General features: G+C 39.1%; 1 protein-coding gene across 1 annotated transcript in view; it reads right to left on the bottom strand.

Annotated features, from left to right (window-relative positions):
• EPHA6 (EPH receptor A6) overlaps positions 1 to 14,412 on the bottom strand; it is a 481,365-nt gene that overhangs the window by 8,867 nt on the left and 458,086 nt on the right. The window contains 1 exon segment of the mRNA XM_065645252.1: positions 7,061 to 7,210. Coding sequence (XP_065501324.1) covers positions 7,061 to 7,210 — 150 coding nt within the window.

Below are 14,412 nucleotides of genomic sequence, written 5' to 3' on the forward strand. Positions count from 1 at the left end.
ATTCAGGAAATGTAGTTTGTTTTCAAGGCAAAGCGAAAGTTTCTCTACTTTTTTGAGACATATAGCATTTGCTCAACACAACAATAGAGAGCTGATGAGCTTTCCCAGAAATAATTTATTCAGGAAAGAACCCAAAAGCAACTGCAATTTTCCAGACATTATATTTTCTCTGGCATACTGTACTTTGCTATATCTTTGAAAAAGAAGTTACAGTGCATTTTGTTTCCTCTCTTGTTCAAAAGGAACGTTTTGGTATGAAGAGAAATGCCAGCTGGTACTGGGTTAATTATAATTTCTAATTAATACCAGCACATTTTAAAAATAAACTGCAAATACTCCATCATTAGTATCCCTTGTGAGGCAAGTATTATTTTTAGAATCTAAGAAGCAAGAGTAAAGATGTGATAAGTGTCTAATACTGCAATGGGAATCAAGTCTCAAAGGAAGAAAGACAGCTTTTTAGTTCCTTATTTATTTATATATTTATCTACCTATTTATTTATTTTATCTTTGCTTTGCTACTTGCACAACACTTATCTCTGAACAGAGGAATTAGATATCCATATACCTAAAAGGGAAGAAGTATCACATTTTTGTTGGTAATATAAAATAGTACATAATATATAAAGATTATACATGTTAACATCTTTTAAACAACTTTTCCCTTGCCACTTTAAGGTTGAAGAAGCACCACATTAATCATGAAATGGTCTAAACATCTGTATCTACAAGAAGGGTACAACAACAGCTCTAGCAATTGGCGGAACTCTTTCCACATTGGCAAATCGATGTCCCATCTACTTCAACCTGAAATAATAGGAACATTAGCTTAGTTTCTATGCAAATGAATCCCTGCGTCTGCTAACAAAAAGGCTGATTACTGCTCTCTAGTTCTGGTTTTGTGACGAACACTTGATGGGTATCAAAAGGAGGACAACACGCAAATATTTTGTGCTGCCATCAAACACTTATAAGGAGGCTGTAGGTTTATTTTCAGCGCTGAGTATGGTTAAAACTCATTAGAAGGTCTTGTGGGTCAGTATTAAGGTGAGTAAAATGGGCAGGGTGTATTTTTATAAGTAACACTTTTTGGCAGGTAAGAATATAATCTATAAGGGCAAGGGAATATGTTTTACAGTTATCATAGCTAATTATTTCCATGCTTTTTAATGCTTAGGTTTTTATTTTTATAAAGGGGACCATTCTTTTTATATGTTTTTGTACACAGATGATATTAAACTCTGGAGCCTGTTAAATATATTTTATCATTTTTGTTTGCTGTTACACATAGCTGTCAAGGTTGAAGACAGAGTTAATATTGAATATTAATTATGATACCAAAAATATCTGAAAAATACTTTATGGACTTCTACATAAAATTTATGCATGTTTAGTTTCAAAACAATTTGCAATTGGCAAAAATGGCATCTGAAAATTAAGCTGTAATCTTTCTGATAGTTTCATTATTAGCAGTAACATAGATCTTTGCTTTTGAAAGCTGACAGATTTTTTAATGAGACTGAGACAGAAGAAGGTCCAGTGGGGGACATTGTCCCTGTGTCCTGCTGACATCTGAAAAATCTACCAGGAAGGAGAGGCAGCTGCTCATGCCTCATGATACAGAGCCAATCCTAGGTGCCTGCCAAGTGCTTTGATATCAGTGGTTTGAAATAACTATATTAGGGTAAGTTATTTTTATATTACAATAAACTTTCATAAGTGTAAGGACTTTTATTCTGCTTGCTACAGTAGTTTTCTTGCATATTGATTACAACCCATTAAATATTTTTTTCTTTTAATTTTTTGAATACTGTAGTTTGGCAACATGCACTAAATTATACAGTGGCCTCTAACAGGTGTCCCAGTAGACTTCACTCACAGCTGTTCTACAAACCAAATGCATGGAATATAAATCTTCCTTTCCTCACATGAACATTAGCAAGCCAGGCTCTTAGCACAATCTGTTCATCAGTACACTAGTTTCCTTGGAAAGTTCAATATCTCAGCTAATGTTTATTAATTAAGCAATAAGAACTGACAGACTGTGCAGCAGCCCTAATTAATGGACACCTCTGGTGCCTGCCACACACCTAAGAAGTGCATTAATCAGCACCAACACAGGTTGGAAGTGACTTACCACAATAATAAAATGGTTATTTACTTAAACAAGAACATTTCTCAAAGTTAATAATGTTTTTAAGCCTCTGCATTATACTGTGTACAGTGTTAAAAAATTTATGAGAGGCATTTTCAAATTCAGTTGCCTAAAGTTCAGCTTCCAAATCCCTGCTTAGGAATATAAATAGAGGATGCTGGATTTGCAGAGGTGTTGAGTCTCTCTGGCTTGCCCTGACCTAATGGGTACTTGTGAAGAGCTGCAGTCTCTGAAAATCAGATGGGGTTTATTTAGATGGCAGGTATGAGTTTAACACCACCCTTCACATCAGCTGGGGCTCTTTGCTACCTGTGCTGGCTCCGCGTGATTTGATCGAGGGGTCAGACAGGAGACCCTCAGCAGACTCAGCTCAGCCCTGCTGCTCCTCTGGCTGAGGAACAGGCACCACGCCAGCACTGAACTCACCTCTCCTGGAATTGCCTCCCTTTTGGTAGGGGTGAGCATATCGTTGGCTTCTACGTTACACATGTAAGAAGTGAACATTTAACTGGCAGCCACTCAAAACATCACTTACTTAGCCATGGTCTAAAAAAGTGAATTATTTTCCCAGAGTTGTTTAATTAGAAAAGCAATTTGTAAGGTGGAATGTGAAAGAATAGATCCAGCTCTGTGGAGTTTATACTTGGAAAACTTTTGGTACTTCACAAAAACCCACCCAATTAAATAAATATTTTATTGCTAACTAGAGAAGAGTTTTATTATAATCAAAACACAGTAAGTGTTATAATGTTTATGTTGCCAGACATTTTGTTGTAGCAGAACCTCTGACTATACTTATGTAAGATCTTATTAATGGTTGTCTGCACAATGTGTCACTTCTGAATCTGTTTAGTGCGTGCCCCTCTCTGTTACTTTCCCTGCCATATGTATAGTATCTCTGACCTTTGGGGAAGTCCTATTATTTCTGCAAAATAAGCTTGTGTGAATTCAGGTAATTTATTGCACTAAAATAAATGTCCCAATACCCAACAAAATAAGCTTTACAATATGTCAAATAACTTGAAATTTCCCAATGACATTTAGAGTCACTAAATTATTTAGAAGGTCACAGGGGCTCCCTGTTAACATTCCAGCACTAAAAGCCTGTGGGTAGGGCTCTGGGTAAAAGGAATCCTTTCCGCTGTGTGTTGTTGAACTGCAGGGAAAACCCCCAGGAGTCAGCACCATTTGCATAGGCAGCATCCTTAGGGCCTGCATCATTATTCTGTACTAACATACAGTTCTGTTTTGGATGTAGGGGTAATTAAATGTTACTATCTTCATGCTGTAGCAGAATATTTAATATACTCTAAATGGAGGGGTTGCTTTATGAATTCTCACTGGTGGCATGGCCTTGAGTAGATACGTCGTAAGGTCTGATAGAGGGGAAGAGGACAGGCTGCAGCCAGCCTTGAAGGAAGAGGCAGCTAGAACGAAGTCGTGCTGTGCACTACTGTGACCTGGTGACTTGCACTCTATGTGAGTGTCCTACCGGTCATTCCAACCCTCTTCCCAGGAGATGAATAGTGGAGCCGAATGGACTTGATATAATAGAGAGTCTCTATCTCTTGTCTCATTCCCAGTTACAGGTAACAGCAGTGGGACAGTCAAGAGCTGGGCTAGTGATGGAGCCACTGTGAGGAGAAGGATTATGATTACAGAAGAAATAAGAGAGATGATGGCAGCTGAGTTCCTCATAGAGAGTTGACCCAACACCAGAAAAATCATAACTGGAACAGAGACTGAAATTCCCTGTGTTGGACCACAAGATCGCATGACAGTGGAACATGGTGATACAGCAAAAAAGCATCTTCCTTCCTCCCACCGCCTCGAGCTGCAGTCACTACCAGCTACCCATCACCTGCAGCTGGATAAGCAGACTGGCAAGATGCGGGGCAGGGGCAGAGTTACAGAGAGGTGACATTGCAGTTGGAAGCACTGGAACTGCATGGAAGCCAGGCACCATGGCTGGACTGACTTTGTTCAGAAGTACCTCTGGCTTCATGGGCTTCTTTAATCTCTAAAAAAACCAGCCATGAATGGGGTGCTGCAGAGAGAAGGGAGAAACAAAATACCAGTTATATAGTGAGGAAAGCCAGGCAAAAGATTATCGCCCACAATACGCTCAGAGGATGTACCAGTGGCAACTGATGGGGGCAACAGCAGAAAGGACTGTGAGCCATTGCTGCTTTTATGATTAGCACAGTCCTAACGGGGGTGGAAAGGAAAAAGTAACTGCCCAGTGAGCTTTGCTTGTAAAGGCACACATGGACATTGTACTTACTACTCAGAGTGTTGAGTGGACAAGAGGCAATGGGCACGAATTGAAAACCATGAAATTCCACCAAAATGTAAGAAAACACTTTATTGTGTGAATGACTGGCACAGGTTGCCCAGAGAGTTTGTAGAGTCTCCATCCTTGGAAACAGTCAAAGCCTGATTGGAGACAGCCCTGAGCAAACTGCTTTAGCTGACCCCACTTGAGCAGTGGGGCTGGAGTAGACAATCTTCAAAGGTCCTTCAACCTCATCTGTCGTGCGATTCTGTGATTTGCTAGCACCCTTTCTACCAGTATCTTGTTCTGTTCAATCTCCCTGTAAAAGAAAGCTCACAGCGAAACTAATCATTGCATCTATTAGTTTGGCAAGGCAGAAAAATCAAAGCTATGTGTGCATTTTGATACAAAGTGTATTCCATGCAATGCAGAGTAATCAGATTTTGCAACAGCATACTAATGACGAACAGGCAGCTATTGCTATGGCTGTGTTTTGCTTTGCTTCTGAACAGAAGATTAGCTCAAGAATACTGTCCTCTGCTATTGCAAGGCTGATGTCCCAACTCCTTAGCATTCACCTCCTAAACCACCACATCTTAAAATGGTGCTTTTTAAGGAAAACAATGGGAGTTTGCCTTAAATTGGTTTGCAAACTATGGTAGTTCAGGAGCTGGTAAGTGCCTCTGAGTTCAGACAAGGAAATAACTGGGGTACTCATATCGTTAGTCGGAGCCTGCCTGTTCATCTTCTTTTATTAATTTTGTACATTGGCCCACGTGAATCAAATTAAATCAGTGGTATAAGAATCAGCAGCTGGCAGAGGTATAGTTGGTTGTAGGAAATAAAGACTTAGGTATATGAGAAATCTCTACACGGGTGATTTTACACTGTCCCTTGGGGAAAAAGTAGCCTTAATTCAGTTGTCTAAGCATAGGTATCTGATTTTAGACTCCCTAAGGTATCCTGCTTGGCCTTCAGTTGTTGCTCCAGGAGAACTCAGCTCTCCTGCACATCCTGCGTCAGCTGCACGTGGAGATCTTAGTTACTCTAGGGCATCTCAAATGCCAACAGATTACTAACTGTGGGAAACAGAACTGAGCCTACTGGGTTTATCTGCTTATTTCACAGTATATCTATAATCTGTTCATGTTTCAGATGGTACCAAAATAGTGTCTCCACTGAGTTCTACCTTAGCTCAGTGGTTGCTTGTTCTCTTCAGACGGGCAACCAGTCATCACTGCCTGGTCAATCAATGGAAACATAGCTGAAGACCAGGCCCAGCACATATCGTCCCATACCTGGTGTTAATTAAGGCGCACAGCAGGGAGCTGGGCTGCTGGCAGGTAGATATGTGGAGGGGGGTGGAGGCTGTAGGCACTGTTAGAGTAGAATGACGTACAGGAGAGGTGGTCTAATTCCAAAGGCTAAAATCACAAGAGAAATGCTGGATAGAAGTTGGATTGCAGTACTGGTGAGGCTGTAGAGTACAAATCTAAAGGAAATAAGGCTTTATTAATTTTGCTAGTCTTCTCTTTGTGTGTGTATGTGTGTTGTTTGGTTTTGTTTGTTTTGGTTTTGTTTTTTTTTTCTCTTCCTGAGACACTCTGAAATGCTTTTTTTTAATGAAAATCTCTCAGATCCTTATCCCTAAATGACTGATCAGCTTTAACAAGCAACCAGACTTGAATAGCTGAATAACTTAGCAATGATATACAACCAGCCATCTGGGAAAAATCTTGTCAACTCTTCAGAACCAATGCAGAGGTATTCTAGGCAAATATATGAAAAAGGTTATGATGGGTTGCCTGATATTCTGTATTTTGACATAGGGATTGATGGCTGATATGAAGACTGAATATACCAGTTCGAGCTGTCATGAGGATCGATCAAACAAGAGAATTAGTGAAAATTGGAATTGTGGTGAGAAAAAAGCATTTCTTTTTTCCCATGCTTCATCTGCTAGGACAAGCCCTCAATTTTACTAGAAGCAAACGTGTCTTTCTAATTGGGAAGGCTTATTCAGCCACAACTTCTGCAAAAAAAAGTCAGAGGAAAGCATAACTTTCTTATGAGGGACGACTATTGTCCTGCACTGTGGTTAAGCCTATGCATAGTTTTTAAGGAAAACAGAATGCATTTAATTCTTAGAGAGGAGAACTGGCAAATACATTTCTCATGGCAGCTTGACTCGTTTGAGAATTTAACCATGTAAGCCCATTGAAGGGTACTGTTAGACTATACTGGAGACAATGGACCAACTTTAAAATGAGAATAGTTCCAGTATTCCCTCAAATTTTCATTTATAGCTTGACTGAGAACTGCATCAACTTGCATATCTGATGCAGATTCCCAGGGATTTGGGTAGTCAGAATCAGAACCTGGCAAGCTGGTTGTGATTCTTTGTAATATGTCTTTAACCCATGGGAAGAAGCTAGGCAACATTTAGTTATAGTGGGCTAGGTCTTCAGGTATCATAAATTATCACCTAGGACTTCATAGAGTTATGCTGATTTAAATAAGATGAGGTTCCACCCTAGAAAGTGAATGAGAAAGCAAAACAGGGCAGGATGTGACAATCATTTTCAAGGCACATTTCAACAACTCACGGATTAGTTCTCGTCATTACTTACATCCTGGTTGGACATCTCCCAGTATGGTCTCTCACCGTAGGACATCACCTCCCACATTACAATCCCATAGCTCCACGCATCGCTTGCTGAAGAGAACTTCCGGTAAGCTATAGCTTCAGGAGCGGTCCACCTGATGGGGATTTTTCCACCCTGCAAAATATGTTGACAACTTAGCAGTATGACCAGAATACAGCAGATGTTTAAAAGAAAAGAAAACAAAAGATATCCTGGATACTGAGATTCTACATTCTGCCTTCTGTCAATTTGCCACAGGTGGAAAAGATGAAATATACCTTCTTCAGAATTTGATAAAAATTTGGTTTCATTTGTAGTCTAATTCACCAAAATCAGCACTTTGTGAAAAAAAGAAATCTCAGATCAAAGAACAGAAAGTGTTTTAGATGATTCATATTTATTCAGTCATATAATTAGTCAGAACATGCCTTTTGATTGAAAACATCCCAAGCCTGAAATTCCTAGCACATTGACATTTAATCTTTTTTTCCTTAAACGAAATAGAAATATCGATTGCAAAATACAGCACTGAAAGCACTTAACAAAATCATGTAAGCAGAAAGGAAACTATAGCCTTTCTATTATTCTTTACTTCTGATAATCTTTTTACATTTTTGTTGTGCCCTTTAAATATCCAGGTAGATAGCATGCTTCTAATAGGCATTTCCTTAGGATATTGAATAGCTTCATTCTTCAGCTTTCAACTTCAAGTCCAAGGGCTACCACACACATGCACACACAAAATCTGTAAGAACTCAATCAACAAACCTGACTTACTCTTTACAAACCACAGTATGCAGAAATTTTCTCTGACATTAGTAATTTATACGATTGAACCTGGTTGGTCTGTTCTCCCATAAATAGTTTATGTGTGTGCCCTGGTTTTGTTAAAAACAAGACTAGTTTCTCTTTTAGTGAATTTTCCTTTCAGCTAAGTTCTCCTAAGTAACTGCACTTTTCTGAATTTGGCTGCTTGTTTTTGCAGACAGCAGCTGATAACATAGCAATGGTATGCAAGGTCACTGATAAATTTGGCACGTGCCATAAGTGAGAGGGGCATATTTGCAAGGAGGGGTGAACTGAACAGATGACTAAAATTGACCAACTAAGTATTCCATCCCATCCACGACACACACGCTATAAAAGTGGGAGATCACAAGGGTCTCGCTCTCTTCGACCACGGCCGGCATCTGAAGGGGACCCTGCCTGTCATCCCTGTGATCCGAGGCCTGGTTCCAGACCCTGCATCCCTGAATCCAGTTCCGGTTTACTGCGGAGTCCAGCCCAGGACTCCCGGGTGCCGGCCCTGCAGCTGCTGGAGCAGCACCAGCTCCACCATGGGCAACGCTGCGCTACCCTGGGAAATTCAAGATTGGTTTTGTATATTTTGTATTATTTTCTCTATTTTATTAGTAGCATTAGTAAAGCATTTTTAATTTTTTTCCAACTTGAAAGTCTCTCTCTTTTCCTCCTATTGTGGGGGGGGAGGGGGCTAACAGAGAGCATCTGCCACGGTTTATTTTCACCCTGCATTAAATGGTGACAGTATGAAACGTATTTTCCCTTTTCACAACATAGTATTTCTTCTCCAGATACATTTCTATTTTCAAGAGCATACATTTATTATCATTTTCCATATAACTCCTTAAATAAGTAGAGTGAGAGCAGTATGCTTAAGGTGCCACTAGATGGTAGAAGGAGGCAGTCAGTAGAGCTGAGCTCACTTAGCAGTAGTTGCATTCAACAAGCAGTAACAGATTCCGCTCAGCGTTATAATTGTATTTCTGACAGAAACAAAATAAGAAATGAACTGGAACATCCATTTGGCAATTGAAGAGAAGCCACAGCTAAAAACAAGTATGTAAATCTCTGTTAATTTGCTTTGGATATACAAAAAATTGTGTGCAAGTTGTTGAGGCCTGACTTTAACTAAGAAGAGGCTTGTTCTACCAAAAAGTGTTCAAAAGCAAAGCTCTGTGTCTGTGGTGATGTGCCGGTCAGATAACTTCTCATCACTGAGTCTCACCTGCTGGTGAAAAATCTCTGGTTCATGTTTATGTTGTATGATGGTTAAGATGTCTATTGTATACTGTTACATTTTTTGCAGCTGCATTTTTAAAGTCTTTGCTTGTTCACTTGTGGCTGAACTCAGTGGCAAACTGCATCCTGATTTTAGCAGTAGTAGGGTAAAGATAATTGTTTATTTTGTATTTTTGCCCAAGCACCTCCCTACCCCCTTTTCTTAATCCAGTAAACTAGTGGTGAGATCACCCCCCTAGCATGTCAGAGATGCAAAGAACTTTACCATCCCACCTGCTGCCATCTCTGAGCCTGCCCTAGCCAGCACTGCAGGGTGTGATGCACTTGGTTCCTTCCTGGTACGGCACTTCCACTTGAGAAGCAATTACAAATGTTTTTGGGTGTGAGAATGGATATTTGTGATAGGACATTTTCCAAGGAAAGAGCAGCCTAATTTATTGACTCTTCACCAAGCAATATTTAAAACCTTCTAAACGAACTGGATAAGAGCATTTGGTGTTTGTTCTCACGGTCTGGTTGCAAGGGTGTTTTGGTGAGATCTGAGAGTCCAAGTTTCCTGAGGCAGTGGCAGATTTAGATATTCAGTGCCCCAAATGTACGCTGACACTGGGCTGTCCAAACAAAAGGATGTCTCTTCTGAGAAACAGACCGTTTTAGGGTCTAACTGCAGACTATAGTTCAAAATGCCTCATCACACCACAGAGTTATCCTTTTAACTGCAGTCTACAGTTTCCTCACAAGGGGAGCAGGAGGGGCAGGTGCTGATCTCAGAATTCTCTTGAGTGACCAATGACAGAACTGGAGGGAATGTCAAGAAGATGTGCCAGGGGAGGTTCAGGTTGGACATGAGGAAAAGGTTCTTCCCCCAGAGGGTGGTGGAGCACTGGAACAGGCTCCCCAGAGAGGTGTCACGGCCCCAAGCCTGACAGTGTTCAAGAAGAGACTGGACAAGGCCTCAGACACATGGTGTGAACTGTGGGGTTGTCCTGTGCAGGGACAGGAGTTGGACTCGATGATCTTTGTGGGTTCCTTCCAACTCAGGGCATTCTGTTAACACTTCTATGAACACTTCTATACTGGATCAGGTTTAGTCCTTTATTTTTAAACATTTTATTGCCAAATGTATGTAATTCCATCCTCAGACCCCTGGCTTCTGCAGAGTTCTGGGATAATCAATATTTCCCTGGCACAAGTCACAGGGTCATAGCAGGCATTTAACTCCTGCTTTGGACGTGGACACATGCACTTTTAAAAAGGTAAACAACATTCCTGCTGATTCGTATCACAAGAGACACTGCCCTGGCAACCCTAAAAGCTCTTCCTCATCAGCAGCTTATCAGTTGTGGCTGACAAATGATACAGAAGATGATACACTTGTTCCAACACAAGAGTTCACTGTCTAAACCTCTTCTTACCAAGGAATCTCCCTTGCTGTCTTTTGCTTTATGTCCACTCGAGATACTTTCTGGAGTGCCACACCAGCATCAGAGAGAGGATGCAAAAGAAAAATTCCATATTTTCTTTCCTTATCACAGATTTTGGGAGATGACAGGAAAAAAAAGATCTACCCATTTAGATGGTTGTGTTACTGTAAGACTTTGTTTATAAAGACAAACTGATGAATCAACAAATTTAGTATGAGCCTACATTTCTAATTTGGAGAGTTATGAATCATTTATTATTTTTTGAATTCTAATGAAAAGTCTTATGTTAATAATTAAATCAAGTTGCACCAGGGGAGGTTTAGATTAGATATTAGGAAAAATTTGTTCACGGAAAGTGTTATCAAGCACTGGAACAAGCTGCCCAGGGAAGTGGTTGAGTCGCCATCCCTGGAGGTGTTTAAAAAATGTGTATATGAGGTCCTTAGGGACATCATTTAGTGACAGTGTTAGGTTAACGGTTGGACTTGATGATCTTAAAGGTCTTTTCCAACCAAAAAGATTCTATGATTCTATAAATGGCTACTTCTAGGGAAAACACAAATCCATACATGCAAATAAAAGGCATTTGGATATTTATAGATTTTACCTTTAATGTCTATAATATGGATAACATAATAGGAAAATTATTTTTTAAAGTGTGTTGTTTTCATAAGTCAAATTATGTATTCCCAAATTATACTGAAAAGAGAAAAAAAGAGGCTGCATCTTGAGGAGCCTTTGCAGCTAGATTTGTGAGTATTGGTTAAATATAAATGAGTTTTAAAGAATCTGATTAGACTCTACAGCTAGTTTCATGAAACAGCTTTACTGACTGAACCCTTTTAGACTGAACCAGTAGTGCTTCATTGAGTGTGAAAATGAGAATGGAGAACAGAGTCTTAACAAAATTCAAGGCAGTTCACGTTCAAGGGCATAAGATGTGCTCAGTGTTGTAATGTAAAACAAAATTATTTTCTGCTAGCTTTAATGACAAAGTGAAGCAACACCTCTAAAATTTTTACAATTGATCCATCTTATGTATGAAGATGTTATATTCATAAAAATGTAAATTTCAATACTTAATTATGTTTGCAGAATATATTTTTATGCAAAAAAGTGGGCTTATTTATTTGAAAGCCATTCAAAAGCAGAGATTGCACTATGACTACCTTAAGAGATGTATATGGCTGAACAGTAGTAATAGCTGCTCATGCATAATAAAAGAACACATAAGGTTTAGATTAGCTGAAAATATATTTCCTGTTTCTGATTAGAGTAATAAACAGTGTTACTGATATTGAACATGCCTTTTTAAATTTTGATCTAACTGGGAAAATAATAAATGCAGTACATACCGTTTACACAATGCCCCACCTTCAAATTAAGATAATTTATAAGTCATCTACATTTTATTACTGCAGTAATGAAATCTGTCACAGCTCCCTGAATCAGAAAGCCCTTATGCAAGCCCATTTTGCTTTTATGTTATTCATTCTCTTTTGGGGGGTAGCGGGAGGGAGCAGGAGGTGTGTTAGGAACCAAACTGTATTTCTGCTTCATCTCATACATTAATAATGATATCAATGATAAGCTAATTTTATTTTCACATAGTAAAAGAACACTAACACTGCTATTCAAATAATTAGATTTTTTTTACATATGCTGCCAGCTGAATAGTGTCTATATCCTGATTTTTTTCTTGATTGTAATTTAATAAGCAATTTTACTATGCAGTGTCAAGAGTCCCCTTGGAATTAGAATATTAGGCTTACATTGCTTAGCTTGTAGAACTGTTTAGAGATCAGCTCTTGAAATGAAATTTACTCCCTCACCCACCCACGCATGCTCACTCTCCCTACAGAGTTGGCAACAGCACAGTTCACCACACATTTAAAGGCAGAATTGGAACTACACGTTGCAGAATGCCTTATTCTTTACGTCAAGCTAGGCACGAGAGAGAGACAGTCTTCCTAAAATGCCATCTCTTTTTGAGTTTACAACAAAAAAACTGCTTATGATCTCTTTTGTGAAAACGCCCCAGCGAGGCGACTGACAGTGACATTACATATGGTCCAATGGGCCACAAAGGCTATTCCTTCCTCTGCATTTTTGCCATCTCCCATTTGATTTTTTTTTTTTTATTTTACATGTAAGACATCTTTCTTAAAAACAAGAGTCATTAGCAGTTTCTTTAATTAAATATTTAAACATATTTTAAAACTCCAGCAGAAGAATGTAACTGGCAGCTATGACTCATATTTCTATGAAGATGAAGGTTGGGATGTAGCAACAAGCTCAAAATGTGTGATGCAAAAAATGACAGAGGGCACAGAAGCAAAGAAGGAAGCCTGTTAGACGCCCAGAACTTTTGACATACTCTGCTAGCTAATTAAAGTGAGGAGTGATACCACTGAGAACCTCAGATATGAAATTGACGGTAAGATGTATGAGCTCCCACTGGATGTGCAAAGACAGCGATACATGTAAGCAGCCAGAAGCAAACACAGTGCATCAGGCTCATGATGTCCCAGAACTAGGAGTGATGTGAAAGAATGCCTGTTTCTGCTGAAAAGCCTGTTCTGTTTTTTCCTTGAAGGACAGACACGTCACAGGGACTGTGACAGAGCTGGCTGCAGTTACACTAAATGCTGAGGTGCAAATCCATCAGTTCCAGATGCAAAGACATCTAGAACTGTCTATTTCTTGGACAAAAGTTACAGAACTATGTGCACCATTAGTCTAATCTGGCACAGTATTTCCTATGCATCTGTCAGTTACTATTCCTTTATGTTCGGTGTTACTGAATCGTGCAATAATTTTCCATGACATGAGTGTAGTAGCTGTCTTTTTCTCCACCCCAAGTGACAGAAATGGGAAAAAAGAAGAAAGAACATCAAAGTGAAGAGAGACAATAGTAATGAGAGAGATTAGTTTTAAATACTGGACATAATTCATCATTCTGTACAAAAGCCTTATGCCACTTTACTGGAGCGATGCTTTTATTTGAGCATATGAATCAAATTTTTCATGTGGAAAGTTACAAATAGTTAGAATTTAGCATCCTCAAATAATAATTTAGAACTATTCAGTATTATTAGCAGTCTTCTCTAGTGTCTATTGGAAACCATGTGGCAAGATAACAAAACTGCTCTGAAAAGGCATTTCAGAATTTGCTCTCATTATGCCCTATTCCAGTCAATTCTACCAGTCTTTCATTTCCCTCAGAACTGAAATGAACAAAAGTCCCTGATTTTCAAAAGGACTGGATTTTCTTTTAATCTCTGGGAAAAGAGTAGTTTTCTTTCAAATATCCTGATTAATGATGCTAAACATGTGGAACTTGATTTTTCACCCCTTAAGTTAGCTATCAATTTTTTCAGAAAAAGCTATTTATAATTTTGACAATGTCACTTTATGAATATCAACCCCTATGGTATGCATGTATTTGTGTCTTCAAAAAGGGGGAAAGCTGTTGATGGATGGAAAGAATCAGCACTTAAGATACTGGCAAAACTAAAACAGCCAAGATGAAACTTTTGTCCACAGATCATGAGAAACACTTTGGGTTAACTGGCATTAACATTAGCGGGATGCTTCTCTAAAATACTCCACCCACCCTGTCATTTTGTCTCCCTAAGGGTCACCAGTAAGACGAATAGATTAGTAGTATACATACACACAAAAAATCCAGAAAAACAGATATATCCTATCTCATTGTCTTTTGTTCAAAAATGAAAGAATTAAAAGATTACTTTGCTAAAAATTGAAGAATTCTGAAATACAGAATTCTCTCTGAAACAGCTGTGATTCTCAGTAGTAGCAATAGTAGCATTTCCTTTGAAACAAAATACTTCAACATGCAGTCCCTTGCCT

This window comes from Caloenas nicobarica, chromosome 1, assembly GCF_036013445.1.
Source record: "Caloenas nicobarica isolate bCalNic1 chromosome 1, bCalNic1.hap1, whole genome shotgun sequence".
Lineage (NCBI taxonomy): Eukaryota > Metazoa > Chordata > Aves > Columbiformes > Columbidae > Caloenas > Caloenas nicobarica.